At 42.5% G+C, this 15,740-nt stretch overlaps 1 protein-coding gene across 1 annotated transcript in view; it reads left to right on the top strand.

Moving 5' to 3' along the window:
* The window catches only part of GLTP (glycolipid transfer protein), a 61,969-nt gene extending 59,728 nt beyond the window's left edge, over positions 1 to 2,241 (top strand). The window contains exon 5 of the mRNA XM_077295694.1: positions 647 to 2,241. Within this exon, the coding sequence (XP_077151809.1) occupies positions 647 to 829 (183 nt within the window). The 3' untranslated portion in view covers positions 830 to 2,241. The remainder of the gene's footprint in view (positions 1 to 646) is intronic.
* Positions 2,242 to 15,740: the final 13,499 nt, after the last annotated feature.

Raw genomic sequence — 15,740 nt, forward strand, 5'->3', positions numbered from 1 at the left:
CAGTACAGTACTGCTCCATTCAATGTGTAGTTAAATTACCTGAGGACTGTATCAGCTCCTATTGTGGTATCGATAACGTATTAATCCCCCACCAATTGTGGTATCGATAACGTATTAATCCCCCACCAATTGTGGTATCGATAACGTATTAATCCCCCACCAATTGTGGTATCGATAACGTATTAATCCCCCACCAATTGTGGTATTGATAACGTATTAATCCCCCACCGATATGGTATTGGTAACGTATTAATCCCCCACCAATTATGGTATCGATAACGTATTAATCCCCCACCGATTGTGGTATTGCTAACGTATTAATCCCCCACCAATTGTGGTATCGATAACGTATTAATCCCCCACCGATTGTGGTATTGCTAACGTATTAATCCCCCACCAATTGTGGTATTGGTAATGTATTAATCTTTCACCGATGTGGTATTGGTAATGTATTAATCCCGCACCGATTGTGGTATTGATGACTTATTAATCCCCAAAGATCTGGCACTGATGACATCCAAAGGTATCATAAGCCTGTACACTTCCTTGGGTTCTACTCCACAATTCAGTTGAGGGTCGAGGGTATGCTCTAAATGTGTTGGTTTTTCTTCTGTATTAACAGCAACATATGTCTTCTGTTATTTAGGCTGCTCTATGTGCTGCTCCGTATAAAGATGACTTTCTTAAGGCCCTTTCCAAAGGACAAAACGTGAAAGAGGAAGAGTGCATAGAGAAAATCCGCCAGTTCCTGGTCAACTACACCACCACCATTGAAGCAATATATATAATGTACAACAAGATGAGCGCAGAGCTGGATTACAAAGCCTAACTACCCCTCTTACAGACTTAACCCACTCACTATCTTTGGCTACAACTCAGGACATGGCCTCTTTTCTTCTGTCTTCAGGAGGTGTGTAGCGGATACGTGGAACATTCACAACAAAAGACGCCTAATGAAAGTGATCTGCTCAGCACTATGCCTATATTGATTTCTCGCCCCAATGACTTGAATAATCTGTAAAGTGGATTTCCCTGCAAAATGTAGAAGTGACCATACACCAGTATATTACGGATCGGTTGTTAGATTTGTTTTTTACTTGCAGAGATATTTGCAGTTTCTCGTTTTGTTGTGGCAGGCATGTTGATTGCCGCTAATTTGTTGGTATAAAATGCAATACCCACGTAATAATTTCCATAGCAGCCACATTAAATATTCAAACCTATATAGCTGCGCTCACGTTTGCTCATCTGCCACAACTGAATCATGCCAATATTTCTCAAAGTAAAAGAAGTAGCCACTTAGTAAACCGGTTTTTAATACGTGACATGCTAATATATGGTAAATCTTTACATTTTGGGTAGAATTCCTCTTCATCTTGGCAGGTACGTAGCGGACAGATCTAACATGGTCGGCTACAGATTTTCATCCTTTCGGTTTTGCTTTTTTTTTTTTAACTATGACCGTATTTGATGGTATGTCTTTAAAATGATCTAGTGTTAATCTAATAATGGTGTGATGTGTTCCAGGACAAAATGTCTAATATTCAGGAGCAAGTCCTAACATAAAATAACCATTTTATTCCCAGAAAAAAGCAATACTTTTCCAAAAAGATTCGCCTATGTGATCTGAAAAGTATATTTTATGAATGACTTGCATCACCCATGAAATAACAACAATTCTGGAGTATCTTGTCTTAAACATGTATTGTGCTTTCCCTCTTGTAAGTGTATGAATAAATTGACAACTGGGCGAGTTTCAGCGATCACTTTCAGCACTGATTTGATAGCGTTCATGTGGACAGACACAGATGACAAAGGGAATTAATGAACAGTTGTCAATTTATTCAGCTACAGAGGAGCAAACTTGTGTAGATTTTTTTTTATTCCCTATCAAATAATGCATTTGTGCACTGTAAGTTTTATTAACCTTGTCGGGATGTTCTCAAATCACACCATGCACTACACTTGGCACGCTACAGTTTTCCTATTGACTTCAATGCAACCAGAGGAGTATTCTCACATACAGTACGGAGCCGCTCTGCTGCTTGGTTCCCTTTGCTGCTTTTACCCCTTGTGGTACCTTTCTGTTGATGAGCCTCCATTGAAATCTGAAACCTTTTAGTGCCTTAATATCTCTTAAAATAAGTCACGTTATTCATGGACTGCCTTATCCTTTATCAATTTTTTCCTTTTTAACTGTTGTGCGAATTTTATATGCATAATAAAAATGTTTGTCATTGACGTCCTCCTGCATGTCTCTCTCCCCATGGGTCGCTCTCCCTCCTATGCACCCCTCTCCCCCTGGGCGCTCTCCCCCATCCCATGTTCAGAGCACAGTGTGTGATGGTCACACTCCTGCACTCTGAACACTGCAGGCTGGCGGTGAGCGGTGATTTAGCATCGCTGGTCGCCGCTCACCGCTAATACTTACCTCACCGCTCTGCTGCCCACGCTGCTCCTCTCTCCCTGCGGCCTCTCGTCCTTGGTCACATCTATCCAGTCTCCTCCTATAACCTCATGGCTCATGTTGAGCTGAGCGGTTACTGGGGGAAAGTGGAGCTCACAGAATACACTGTGGGCTCCAGAAAAATGAAGCCAATCTCCTCCCTCTGCTGTGATCTGGTCAGCCCAGGGGGCATGCCCAGATCACAGCAGGGAGCTGCTCAATGCCAGGTATAGGGTTGGCGGGCGACCGCTGTCTCCTATGCCCAGGGCTGCCGTATTTGCAGAGTGTAAGTGTTGTGCTGCGACTCTTACACTCCTGCAAAGCAAAATGGCAGCCCCCAGTGTCTGCAAAAATAATTAATAATAAAAAAAAAATTAAAGTTAAATTTAATTTTGTATTAAACTTAAGTGTTTATATAAACAATCATTTTTAATACAAAAAAAAAAAAACATTGTGCCACCTTCCCTTTAAGCTGAACCTGCATGTAGTGGATGGGCTTTTGGTAAATTACAGACTCTATAAACATGAACATTCAAATACGCTGACCCTGCATGAGAGAAAGAAGTAAGCCTCCGGTACATGCCTCTATTTATTTGAAGGGAATCTGTCAGCAGGATTTCACACTCCAAACTATATAGATGTATATGTAGCACTTTTATAGACAAGTCTAGCAATACCTTTTACACGGCCAGTCTGCTCCTTTATTACTGAGAAATCAGTATCTGAATTCATGTGCAAATGAGTCTCAAGAGCATTTCTAGATCCAAAGCCTCTGTCACTCCAACTCTATTACCCATCTATTGCTGCCCCCTCCTGCTGCTTAAAGGAAACCTGTCACCTGAATTTGGCGGGACAGGTTTGCGGTCATATGGGCGGGGTGTTTGATTCACCCTTTCCTTACCCGCTGGCTGCATACTGGCCACAATATTGGATTGAAGTTCATGCTGTGTCCTCCGTAGTACACGCCTGCGCAAGGCTGACTGCAGCAATAGGTGCAGGGGTTGCAATCAAACCTGGGCCCTAAAATTCCCTTTGGCCTATATAAAAAAAAAACTATTGCTATTAAAGATTTAAAAGAGCGCTCCTGTGTATGCGAAATGGACCTCAGCACCACAAAAGAAAAATGAGAATGTAGTTCTTGCTGCAGTGTACTGTAAATTTGTTGTGATATGGCCAAGAGTCAAAAACAGATGGGGTCTAACGATTCAACCGGACGTGGTCTTTGTCAAGGACATCTTTTGCGGGCGCAGGTAGACAGAAATTTGGTGCAGCAATAATGTAAATCGTCAGATTTCTCCTGTCAAGGAGGACCTGTGTGGAGCAAGAGCCTGGAATTGGGAAATGCGGCAAGCAGGGTATAAGATGTCTTATTTACGTTATTGCTCTAGATTTCTGCCTACCTGCACTTTCAACAGATGTCCTTGACAAAGACCGCTTCCGGGCAAAACGTTGGATCATACCGGTTTTTGACTCCTTGTCGGATCAAAATAAATTTACACTACAGCAAGACCTACAGTCTCCATTTTTCTTTTGTGGTGCTGAGGTTCCTACCTCAGTCTGGACCACGAGTCACTTCCTCAAGCACACAATTGTTTTAAAAGGACAGTGTGCCGGTGTTTCTCCTTCATGTGTGTGTCTGCCTAGATGTGCTGGCCGAACCATCATCTGACGGAGAGCCATCTGTGTATGGTGGGCGTTATTCCTCTTCTCCCCCAAGTGATGACTGAAGACTCATTCTATCATTTAATTTTACTGCAGGTTTTCAGTTCTGTATCAAGAGGATACTGCTATAAGGATGAAATGTAAAGGAATCAGCTACATGATGTTAGTAGGAAGGCATTCACTTTAAGGGTGTAGCTTCCAAAGGGTGAGGTTATCTGACCTTTGTGCTTGCATACGTAATGAGTCAGACGTGCGTCATAAATATGTAGTACGTTGAATAAAGGCATGACTTGGAACGGGCTACCCAGGATTAGAATATGTGGCCGCTTTCTTTCAAAAGCCGCATCGCACCTGTCTACAGGTTGTATCTGGCATTGTAGCTTAACCCGATTCACTTCAATGGGGCTGAGCCACCATACCAGACTCAACTAACAGGTATATGATTCGACTCGATGGATGTTCATATATCTGGAAATAACAATAATAGAAAAAAAGCCTAACTGCAGGTTTTCAGTCTGCCAAGCCACTAATGTGAGCTCACAGACAGCCTCATTTATTATGCGCAGGAAACTGATGAGAAATAATGTTATCATCTTAAAGTATATTCAGACCTAGCAGTTGAGGTGCAATTAAAAGTACATCATACAGTTGTGCTACGGTTTTCAATGTCATTGCAAATTTTACAATTGAAATTATTTTCAGCAAAGAAATAAAAAAATCTTATAACCACACTGGAAACCATGGCAAATGGGTGCATTTCACATACAGTTAAAACTATGTCATCCCTAACACCTCAATATACACCCTTATGGTGCGTTTCCGCTGTATAATGCGCAGTGTTAAACGATTGTCAATTGGTAACCTTTTTGCTGGTCAGTTGTTGTTTTTGATAATTGTGCAATGTAAATGGACCATAAAAAGAATCTGTCACCAGATTTTTGCTATGTAATCTAAGCAGCATGATGTAGAGACTGGGACCTTGATTCCAGTGATGTCACTGGGTTGCTTGCTGTAGTTTTGATAAAAATCACTGTTTTATCAGCAGGAGATTCATTAAACCTGCTGCAATGTAGTCCTCCATATTCCTGAGCTTTGTATAAACCTTCCACCACTACTGATTGGCAGCTTTCTGCCTATGCACATTGTTCACAGAAACCTGCGAATCAGTGGTGTGGGCAGGGTTATATAGAGCGCCCTCACTCAAGGGCAATGGGGTACTCTGCACCGGGTCCTTCGGTTCGGGGGATGTCACGGTGGCCCGACCCGGTCACTGGCCCTTTTGAGGGGCGTCCGGTTAAAGGAAAGAGTTTTTATGGTTTTGGGAAAGGTCTTTAAAGGGGTAGTTCGTGACGCCACCTGTGGTATTCTGTCAGGATGACCGACGCTGCTTAGGGGTCCGCTGGGGTGATGTTATGGTAGCAAGATGGTATACCTTCCCACAGGTGAAGTGTATCCCCAGGGCTTCCCAGTAGTGTAGGTGGTGATGGTGGATGATGTAAGGCGCAGAGAATAACGAGGACACAAGGTTGCAGTCTCTTTACCTTTACTGAAGGCTTTAGCATCCACAGTCCAGGGTACAGACCACAGGGCAGGCCGAGTCCGGCCGGTCTGAAGGCAAATCCAGAGTCCCCTTATCCAGGTGGAAATCAATAGCCTTCCACTAGCGCCTGTGTGTTGTAGTACCTCCCTGCTGAGCTTCTCGGTAAGGTCCTCACAACTGTTGTAGATGTTCTAGATGTTATTTCTTCCTGTCTGTCCCCCAGATGGTATGGATAGGACAAACCCGTATGACTGAGGCTTGTTTATAGGGACCCTAGAGACACCCCGACACCCACAAGTTGCCACCGTGTCTTCCTAGGTATTAAGGTCGGGCAGCCAACTTGGAATTGACTGTCCTGCCGGTCTCTGGAGCAAGGCTGGGAAACAGTTGCTCCCTCGGTGTTCCGGCCACCGGCTACGAGCCTCAGAAGGAGGCAGCCTTTACAGGGCAGAACTCCTTTTGGTGTTTTCTCCTTGTGCTATGACTTTGTTTCTCACCCTCTACAACACAGTTCTCTTCGTGTCCGTTCTTAGGATGCTGCAGCACATGGGGCAGGCGCAGCTCCGTGTCTTTCTGTCTAGCTAGGCCTCTGACAGGATCCCACCCCTGTCAGGGACCCTCTGTCTGCAGCTCCGATGTTTCTCCTTTTCCCCTGTCTGCCTGACAGGTGTTGCCTGGGCAAAGCCCAGTCAGCTTCTCTCTAACTTTCTATCCAGCCCACCAGTTTTACCCTTCTGTGAGGAGTGCCCTAGTAGATAGGAGCAAGGCTCCCCCTGGTGGTCTGGAGTGTGAATGTGGTGTATGGTTTGTGATACCTGGTAGGAAGATCTCCTTTATTGCCATCAGATGTAACATCATTCCCCCTGGTAGAAGAACGACATTACTGCAACGACCAGGACTCTGGGGCGCTGCATATAGAGCTTAGCATTCAGAGAACTATCAGATCTGCAGAAGATAAGTGTTTATCAAAATTAGACCAAGCAACTCGGCAACTGATATATTGCCAGAATAAGGGTCTCAAATCCTACATCATGCTGCTCTCAGATGGGAAAGTAAAGACCTCGTGCAGATTCTATTTAAAACACTAAATTATTTTTATAACTATTCTAAATTGTCAATGTTCTGAAATTGTGAGTACTGTTAATTGTGATTATGTACTAACTGCTGATTGTAGCCTTGAGTAACCAATTTGGCTGATATATTGATTACATTAACCCTGTATGTATGGGCAACTTTAGATCATGGTGCCAGTAAAGAAAAAAGGGGAAAACCTCATCACTTTTTATATATTTTGCTTCATTCTCAGATGTGCAATGGTCCCATATGAAATGCTATTGAATATAAAATTAGTGTTAGACCCAATGTTGCCTCCATGAGACCCAATTTTCCCTCCATGAGACCCATACCCATTGTTGCCTTTTATGAGATCCAGACCCCATGTTGCCTCCATGAAAAGCTCCACATTAGAGGTAACCCTGCAATTCTGAATTGGACAAAGAGAGCCAACCCAAGCACATGTGAATAAGACCTAACCAGTATGGACAGATTTTTCGTTCAGGTTGTGTATGTTTTGGGAGTTGCTGTGTATTTGTTACCACGTATAGCTGCTCACAATGGAACTTGAAACTAAAAGTTAAATCCATACCCTTTTGGAAAGGGCACGGCTCTAATACTGCACTGGCCCATACATGTTTGTTGTATGTATATTGTGTGACCAAACAGGAAACAAATTTTCTCACTTCATCTAAAATGTGCCCATTTGTCAGTTCATTGTGCAAACTTCTGACCATCAAGAGTAAAATGTCTGACCAAATTCCATCTTTTTAAAATAACTTATTTAAAGATTGAATAAAAAACCACCTTATTTTGACTATATCGTATTGTTCCTTGTTTTATTGGGGTGTGAGATGAGTATGAAAGGAGTTGTGACTAGTGATGAGCGAATATACTCGTTACTAGAGATTTCTCGAGCACGCTCGGGGGTCCTCCGAGTATTTTTTAGTGCTCGGAGATTTAGTTTTTCTTGCCGCAGCTGAATGATTTACATCTGTTAGCCAGCTTGATTACATGTGGGGATTCCCTAGCAACCAGGCAACCCCCACATGTAATTATGCTGGCTAACAGACTCTGAGCACTAAAAAATACTCGGAGGACCCCCGAGCATGCTCAAGAAATCTCGAGAAACTAGTATATTCGCTCATCACTAGTTGTGACATTATCATCTAGCCACAGGATGATTTCTAGATCAGTGGCTATCTGCCTATATATGATTCCCACCAATTCCTAGAATGGAGTGCACAAGCTGGACCACCGCTACATTCATGGGATTATCCATCACACCCAAATCTTCTGTTAACACTTAAATACCAAATACCGTAACTAAAAGAAACACGTGGACACCACTGTAATGTCAAGGATATTGGTCCTGCCCATTTTTATTAAAGGAACATGTACAGCGGGTGTATGGACAGTCAGTGTGCCCATAAGGTGATCACGGTCGCCGTTTCAGCTGGGGGTCAGCTGATGACCCCCGCGACTGTCACTACGGTGTTCCTTTGAAATGCAGCTGTGGACTGGCTTCAAAGGAGACCGTGATTCCTGCTATATACATCAATGCTGACTAATGGCACAAGTGATCGGATGATCGCAGCTTCAATCCCCTAGGGGGCTAACAATAACAGTTAAGTCAGACCCTAATTTCAAATTACACCCCTTTTCCCCCATTGAAAATACTGAGTATTTTTTAAAGTCTTTATTGCCGCGTTCAGAAAAAGTCCGATCTATCAAAATATAAAAACAACCAGATCGATAAACACCGCAAACGAATAAAATTCAAGATATGATAGAGGAGTACGGCACTCCAAAGTCCAGAGGGTGCTTCGCTGAGGTCCAACCCTACAGTAAATGCAAAAACCAATCAGCCACTCCAAAATCAAAGAAAATCTTAAATTTATTGTATACAATACAGTATTGTGCAAATATGTGATGTTTCAGTCAATCAGACCTTTCTCAAACACGCCAAAGGTAGCTGGAATAAAGGCAATCGATGATACTCAAGAGCACAACTGGAATGCGACAGCGAAGCTGCAGGTACGAGAAGAAGAGGCTTTGCTATACACCTTAACAGAGCAGCAGTTGAAGTTTCACAGCACTGCTCTGTCAGCAGCCGGCAACAAACACAGCTCCGTTCTGCCTAGTAATTTCAAGCTCTGCTGTAAAATGCAGGATAGATGAACTCCGCTAAGGACCAGCTAACAATTATGTAAAACCGCACAGGCAGCTATACTGATGTAGATGGCAGAAGACAAAATCAGGCACTGTGGTCCACACAAGAATACAGTATTGTAGAAATCGAAAGCACCAAATCAGAGGTGGAAACAGAGCAGAGCTGTGCTGGTGTGAACCAGCTGGGAAAAGCACACAGTGATGATGAGCAGGAGCACTGGAACTACAATTAGATGGTAACTGGAAAGTAAATAGATCGTAGAGGGGTAGTGCGTGCAAACGGGGCAGATTTAATGAATTATATTGGCACAAATAAGTACAATGATGGACAGACCGTTTTTAATATTCAGATTTCATAGTTAGGGTATGTGCACACGCTGCGGATCCGCAGGGGATTGGACGCTGCGAATTCGCAGCAGTTTTCAGCACCATGTAAACCTATGGAAATCAAAATCCACATTGCACATGCTGCGGGAAAAAAACACTTGGAAATGTAGCGGTGTTTATTCCACAGCATGTCAATTTTTGGGGCGGATAGCAGCGGTTTACACCTGCTCCATAATAGGAATCTGCACAAAATCCGCAAAACAATTGCGGTAATTCCACAGGTAATCCGCAGTGCTGGTTGCCTGCAGATTTACCAAAATCAGTCCGGAAAAATCCGCAAGACTTTCCGCAAAGTGAGCATGTAGCACAGGACTGGTGCATAGAAAATGTGCCAATATTCCAAAAGGGAACAAAATCTGGGCCTGGAAATTATTGGCCCATAAGTTTCTCTGCTATTGTGGGTAAAATCCTTGAGTATTTCCAAAGAGATACTATACTGGAATATCTCAATAAGAATAACCTCATTACCCACATCCCCATGATTTTATGAGGGAACGGTCTTGTCAAACTAATCTGGTCAGCTTCTATGATGAGGTAAGTTCCGGACTGGACCAGGGACACACAGTGGATGTTATCCATTTTGACTTTTCAAAGAATTTTAATACGGTGCTGCATATAAAAATGGGGCAAGGAGACAATATGTGTAAGTGCATGGCTCTGTGATAAGAAAGGGTGGTAATTCATGGAGCACATTTGGTCTGGGTTGCAGTTAACAGTGGGGTACTACAGCAGTCAGTATTGGGCCCTCTATTTTTTAACATTTTATTAATGACCTTGTGGGGGGCATACAGACTAGAATTACAATATTTGCAGATCCTAAACTCTGCAGGGTAATCAACTCAGGAAAATAATTTATTACAAAAGGATTTATGTAAGCTGCAGGATTGGGCTGAGAAATGGTAATTGAAATGTAATGTATATAAATGTAAGGTGTGATGAACCCACACCTCACCTGGTGTCACTATTATGTCAGAAGGATCACGTAGTGCAGTCTCCCCACTTGCACCAACGTGACGTTCCGCACCACCTGAGGACACACAAGATCAGCTTGGTACAGTTTACACTGAAACCCCCTGTCCATACGGGACCAGGGAGGCACAGGGAATGAGCATGGAAGTAATACATAGAATATAGACATATGGATTCTTTAAAGCTACTGCTCTGGCAGTGCTCCTCCTGTTCCTCCTTGCACAAAGGCTGAGGTAGCGGTCCTGCTGCTGGGTTGTTGCCCTTCTACGGCCCCCTCCACGTCTCCTGGTGTACTGGCTTGTCTCCTGGTAGCGCCTCCAGCCTCTGGACACTACACTGACAGACACAGCAAACCTTCTTGCCACAGCTCGCATTGATGTGCCATCCTGGATGAGCTGCACTACCTGAGCCTTTTGTGTGGGTTGTAGAGTCCGTCTCATGCTACCACGAGTATGAAACCACAACAGACATTCAAAAGTGACCAAAAAATCAGCCAGAAAGCATTGGTACTAAGATGTGATTTGTGATGCCCACCTGCACAACCACTCCTTTCATTGTCTTGATAATTGACAATAATTTCCATCTGTTGTCTATTCCATTTGCACAATAGCATGTGAAATTGATTATCAATCAGTGTTGCTTCCTAAGTGGACAGTTTGATTTCACAGAAGTTAAATTTACTTGGAGTTATATTCTGTTGTTTAAGTGTTCCCTTTATTTTTTGGAGCAGTGTATTATTCCAGTATGCTTGGTTTGTGATTATATTTTAAAATCTATTACGGTAATTAAAATGTGCTTTGTTCGTACGAAAAACCCTTTTTTTCCCCATATGAAAAGGTTTATAGTTATATTTAATGAGGATAAACTTCTTTAATTCTAGACTTTTTTTTTAAAATAATTACCAAAGTTAGTCCAAGACTTTGTCTAAGTTTTTAATTTTCGCCCTCTGTGTACCAGTTTGACATCCCTGTTCCAAGTCAAAGTACACCGCTGTGTAAGATGGCCCCTGTTCTTACATAGTTTACACTGAATAGCTGCTGGTCTTCAAAAAAAAAACAAGTTACGATATATAATAAATAAAATCTTCCATCTGATTATTTCACACCCAATATATTCAGGCACACCAAAGAGAGCAGAAATCAGAACTGGGAGGTTTACCAAAGACTAACAATGAGACCAGGAGCACTGCTGGATAAGTCAGCAAGAGAATGCTTTCACTTCGTCCTTAAGGGCTCCTTCTCACTTGCGTGAAATACGGCTGAGTTTCACAGGTTAAAACCCGGCTCTGCCGCCGGCACTCCAGAACGGAGCGTGCGGCTGCACAGCAATACATGGAGCTGCACGCTCCTCTCCCAAGTGCCAGCGGCAGAGCCGGGTATTAACCTGCGAGACTCGGTATTTCACACAAGTGATGAGAAGGAGCCATAAGGGAAACTCCAGCAAAGTCTGACCTGGTTTCCACCACACCCCATTATAAGTGCTCTTCTGTTACCAGCATGTCTATAGCCAATTCAGTTTCGCCGACATCCTGGTTGTACGAGTCACCGTCTGCAGATAATAGCTTTGACAACTCCATGTCACGTAATGTCTTGTCCAAATATCACATAGAAAAGTATTTAGCTGAAATAACAAAGGGAAGAGTCAGACAGCGGTACGACTCGGACGGGGATCATAATGCTTGGACTGGCGGTTGTCTCTTCCACCTCCACCGTGACAGCTGTATTGAAATACAATGTTAAAGAATAAAATAAAACACAAAATTGTAGCTTTCTGGAAGTAATGATACCAATCAAAATAGAAAATTAACAAAAGCAAAGATAGAAACAAACTGAACATATGCAGTATTGCATTTTACTTACAGCAGGGTATATGGTATATTAATAGCATAGGGTACTTAGTAAACCCTGTTTTAATTTGAAAAAAATAAAATAAAAAAATAATAAAAGCCATCCTATCAGCACCAAGGTGTACCCAGGCGGGATCGTCCTAGCTTCTAGCATTACAATCTTACCAAGTATCACAAATGCCCTTAATGTGAAGAAGGGCCGAGCTGGACTGGGGCCAGACTATGGACACCCAGCAATGGGAAGCTATATAAATGCAAGGCCCAGCTGAAAGAAATAGAGGCCACCCTCTTCTATGCATGGAGTGCAAGAAACTAAAGCAAAACCAAAAGAAATGAGCTGGAGTATAAGTTGGTATACATGCAACGTGTAGGAGCCATTAAACAGACAAAACCGGAGATAGGAACAAAAAAAAAAAAAAATACCCTGCTTTTAAGTAAAAAGTTTTAATACTAGAGACAGGGCTGCCACTGGGAATTTCAGGGCCCCATACCGTCAAAATGTTTGGTACCGCTTGAGACTCCGCCTCCATCGCCCACTCACCAGTCACACATTAACAGTTCCAATCGAACACCAGATCACATACAGAACCAGCAGCTTTTGTTTTGGCCATAAGATTTTTTTTAAGCCGCCACCACGACAAGTAGACTCTTTGATCCGGGCCCTACTCTAACCTATGGAACATTTGTTAAATTACCCAATACTCTTTTTAGGTATATTTTTAATTTTTCTTTAAAGGGAATGTGTCACATACATTTTTTAAACTAATTGAAACCAGATTGTGACTTTTTTTTTATAATCTGTATTTCTGATTGCAGATTATCGTATTCTGTTTTCTGTACACTTATGGAAGCGGTTGGTGGATATCTGACTGCAGTGCATGGACAGGCTGGTGGTCTCATGACTTGAACTCAGCAGCCTCACACCATGTATGAGGATGCGGGTCAGGAGATCGATGCCCAGTCCATGCACTGCAGTGCAAGCGCAGACCAATTTCCACCTTCCAATAATTATACTGCCATAATAAAGATGTTTCCCAATCCTATAGACCCACTTGCATCAATCATTCTCTCCGCTTCCAATCCCCAACCAAAATGTGTATGCTACTGGATGATCCTGAGTGCTGTTGCCTGCTATTGTAACTGGGCATTTAGTTTTGCAGCAGCTCGGCGTCATCCAGTAGCTTATAAGTTTTGGTTGTGGGAAGGAATGATTATATCATACAATCACATCCCTAAAAAGTCATTTGTTCAGATTGTCCTACCGCCTCAACGCATTAACCTAACAATTCCTGTGTGGCCCCTGTGTGACCCATCATAAAAAAAAACATAATCAGGTTCCTCGCATCATGTTCTCATACACTTTATGCAGTTAATAGCCTCTGTGTCTGTACTGCTACATACTTAGGCTGTTAACTGGTTCATGCAGCTTTACATGAACACCCGAGCCTTACACTATGGCTGGTCCATATAACTAAAGCAATTGTTACCATCCACCTCTCGTGTCTCCCCTTTTCCTCATAGATTGTAAGCTTGCGAGCAGGGCCCTCATTCCTCCTGGTATCTGTTTTGAACTGTGATTTCTGTTATGCTGTAATGTCTATTGTCTGTACAAGTCCCCTCTATAAGTTGTAAAGCGCTGCGGAATATGTTGGCACTATATAAATAAAATTATTATTATTATTATCACATACTGAAATGGTGGACAAATACATACATGGACTTTAGTTAGATACAGTCCGTCAGAAGCTTCCCACTGACAGACGCAGACTCCCCTCAGCAGCCTCACCCTGCCGGATGCAGACTCCCCCTCAGCAGCCTCCTCCGAGTCCTCACACACTGCCCACATCAATGGCTCCTGTCTCCCATGCATGTGGCATGCTTCTCTGTTCCAGAATGAAGAAGGGCACGCCGCGTGTCACATGACCAGCATACTACGTCAGGACCATGAGGCACTCGGGCCTGCTGCTGCGGCTTAAAGGTACAGCAATTCCAACTGCCGGGTGCATTAACAACACTGTAGGTGTATCTTTAAATCACCGCAGTGTTATGTATCTGGCATGCAGCAGCGCTGAACTATTACACCTGGGGCCGGCGAGCAGAATCAAAAAGAGGGGGGCCAGAGCTGCCTGTGCCTGCCTGCTCACTGGGCCCCATATAGTAGCAAGGGCAATAAGTCCTGATGGTGGCAGTGACTAGAGGTCCCGATTGTGTACACCTTGGCGCTGGTGGGATGGCTTTTACATTTTATTTTTTGTTTTAATCAGTGTTTACTAAATACCTTAATGTTACTTATATGGACTATTGCTTTTTACTTATGTTTATTTTGTTTCCAGATCTTCGATATTGTTTGCTTAGTGGCCAGTGCAAACATGCTCCTACACGTTGCATATATAACATACTCTACTTCGTTTCTTTCAGGTTTGCAAAATATAAAATGAAGCCAACCAGTAAGAGCTGTAAAAAGGAAAAAATATATATTTTTTTTAGTATACCAAAATAATATAAACTAAATAAATATGTCAGCTCGCAACGGAAAACAAGCCAAACAGCTCCACTGATGGTAGATTTTTTACTTATTTTTTAAAGTAGTCTTTATAATGGTGACAAACTTTGTCAACAGAAAAAAAGCCACCATTTTCCAAAACCTTTCTTTATAATACCATCAATGGAGCTGTATAGGGGCTTGTGTTTTCCGTGGTGAGCTGAATTTATGTAATTTGTGTACATGATAGGTTTTGATTTTTCATGATTTATCAGTTGTTTCAGATGCTGCACATCTTGTATCTTCACAGCATAGACAATTGCCTTCACATGACCCCAGCATCTGAAACACTGGATACTGAAAGCCTGTGCTAGCATTTCTTTTTGGTGTTGCTATCTGTGTGTCAAGAGTGCGAGAAGAGGGTTGCATTGACAATCCAACACAATGGGCAGCACTTTGAACACATTTTATAAGTGGTCATAAACAACTCATGAAAGAATAAAGCTATGTTAAAACCAAGCACATCATTGTTTTTCTTGTGAAATTCCCAATAAGTTTGATGTGTCACATTACCCTCTTTCCATTGGAAAAATAAAGTTGGATCCAAAATGGCTGACTTCACAATGGCCGCCATGGTCACCACCCATCTTGAAAAGTTTTCCCCCTCCCGAATACTAATGTGCCACAAACAGGAGGTTGAAATCACCAACCATTCCCATTTTATTTAGGTGTATCCATATAAAAGGCCCACCCTGTACACAAGTAATGCTATAAAAATAAAAATGAAGGAATTTAGTCTCCCCCCTTCCACATTTCGCCACACTTAGAATTTTTTTTGCTGTATATGATAAAATTAATGACAAGGTCAGTGGAAAAACAAAAAGTTGTGGTTATTTGAAAAAGGAAGAAAGTGAAAAAGCAGAAATGAAAAGATACAGCAGGAAAGGGTTAAGTCAGCTACAGGAAGTATACTAAAGGACAGTGAGATAATAGAACAGATGGCACTGGAAATTTTACTGTACCATCATATCCAGTTATGCAACCCCACAGGCCGATCCTGCCAGATATACTGTGTACACCGCTAACTCAGGCTACCATCAACCCCAGATATACAAGTCACTTGCCATTTATTGGCTTGTATAGACAGGTCGCCCAAAATGAATGGGTACAGAATACTTGTTAA

The sequence above is a fragment of the Ranitomeya variabilis genome, chromosome 1 (assembly GCF_051348905.1).
Source record: "Ranitomeya variabilis isolate aRanVar5 chromosome 1, aRanVar5.hap1, whole genome shotgun sequence".
NCBI lineage: Eukaryota > Metazoa > Chordata > Amphibia > Anura > Dendrobatidae > Ranitomeya > Ranitomeya variabilis.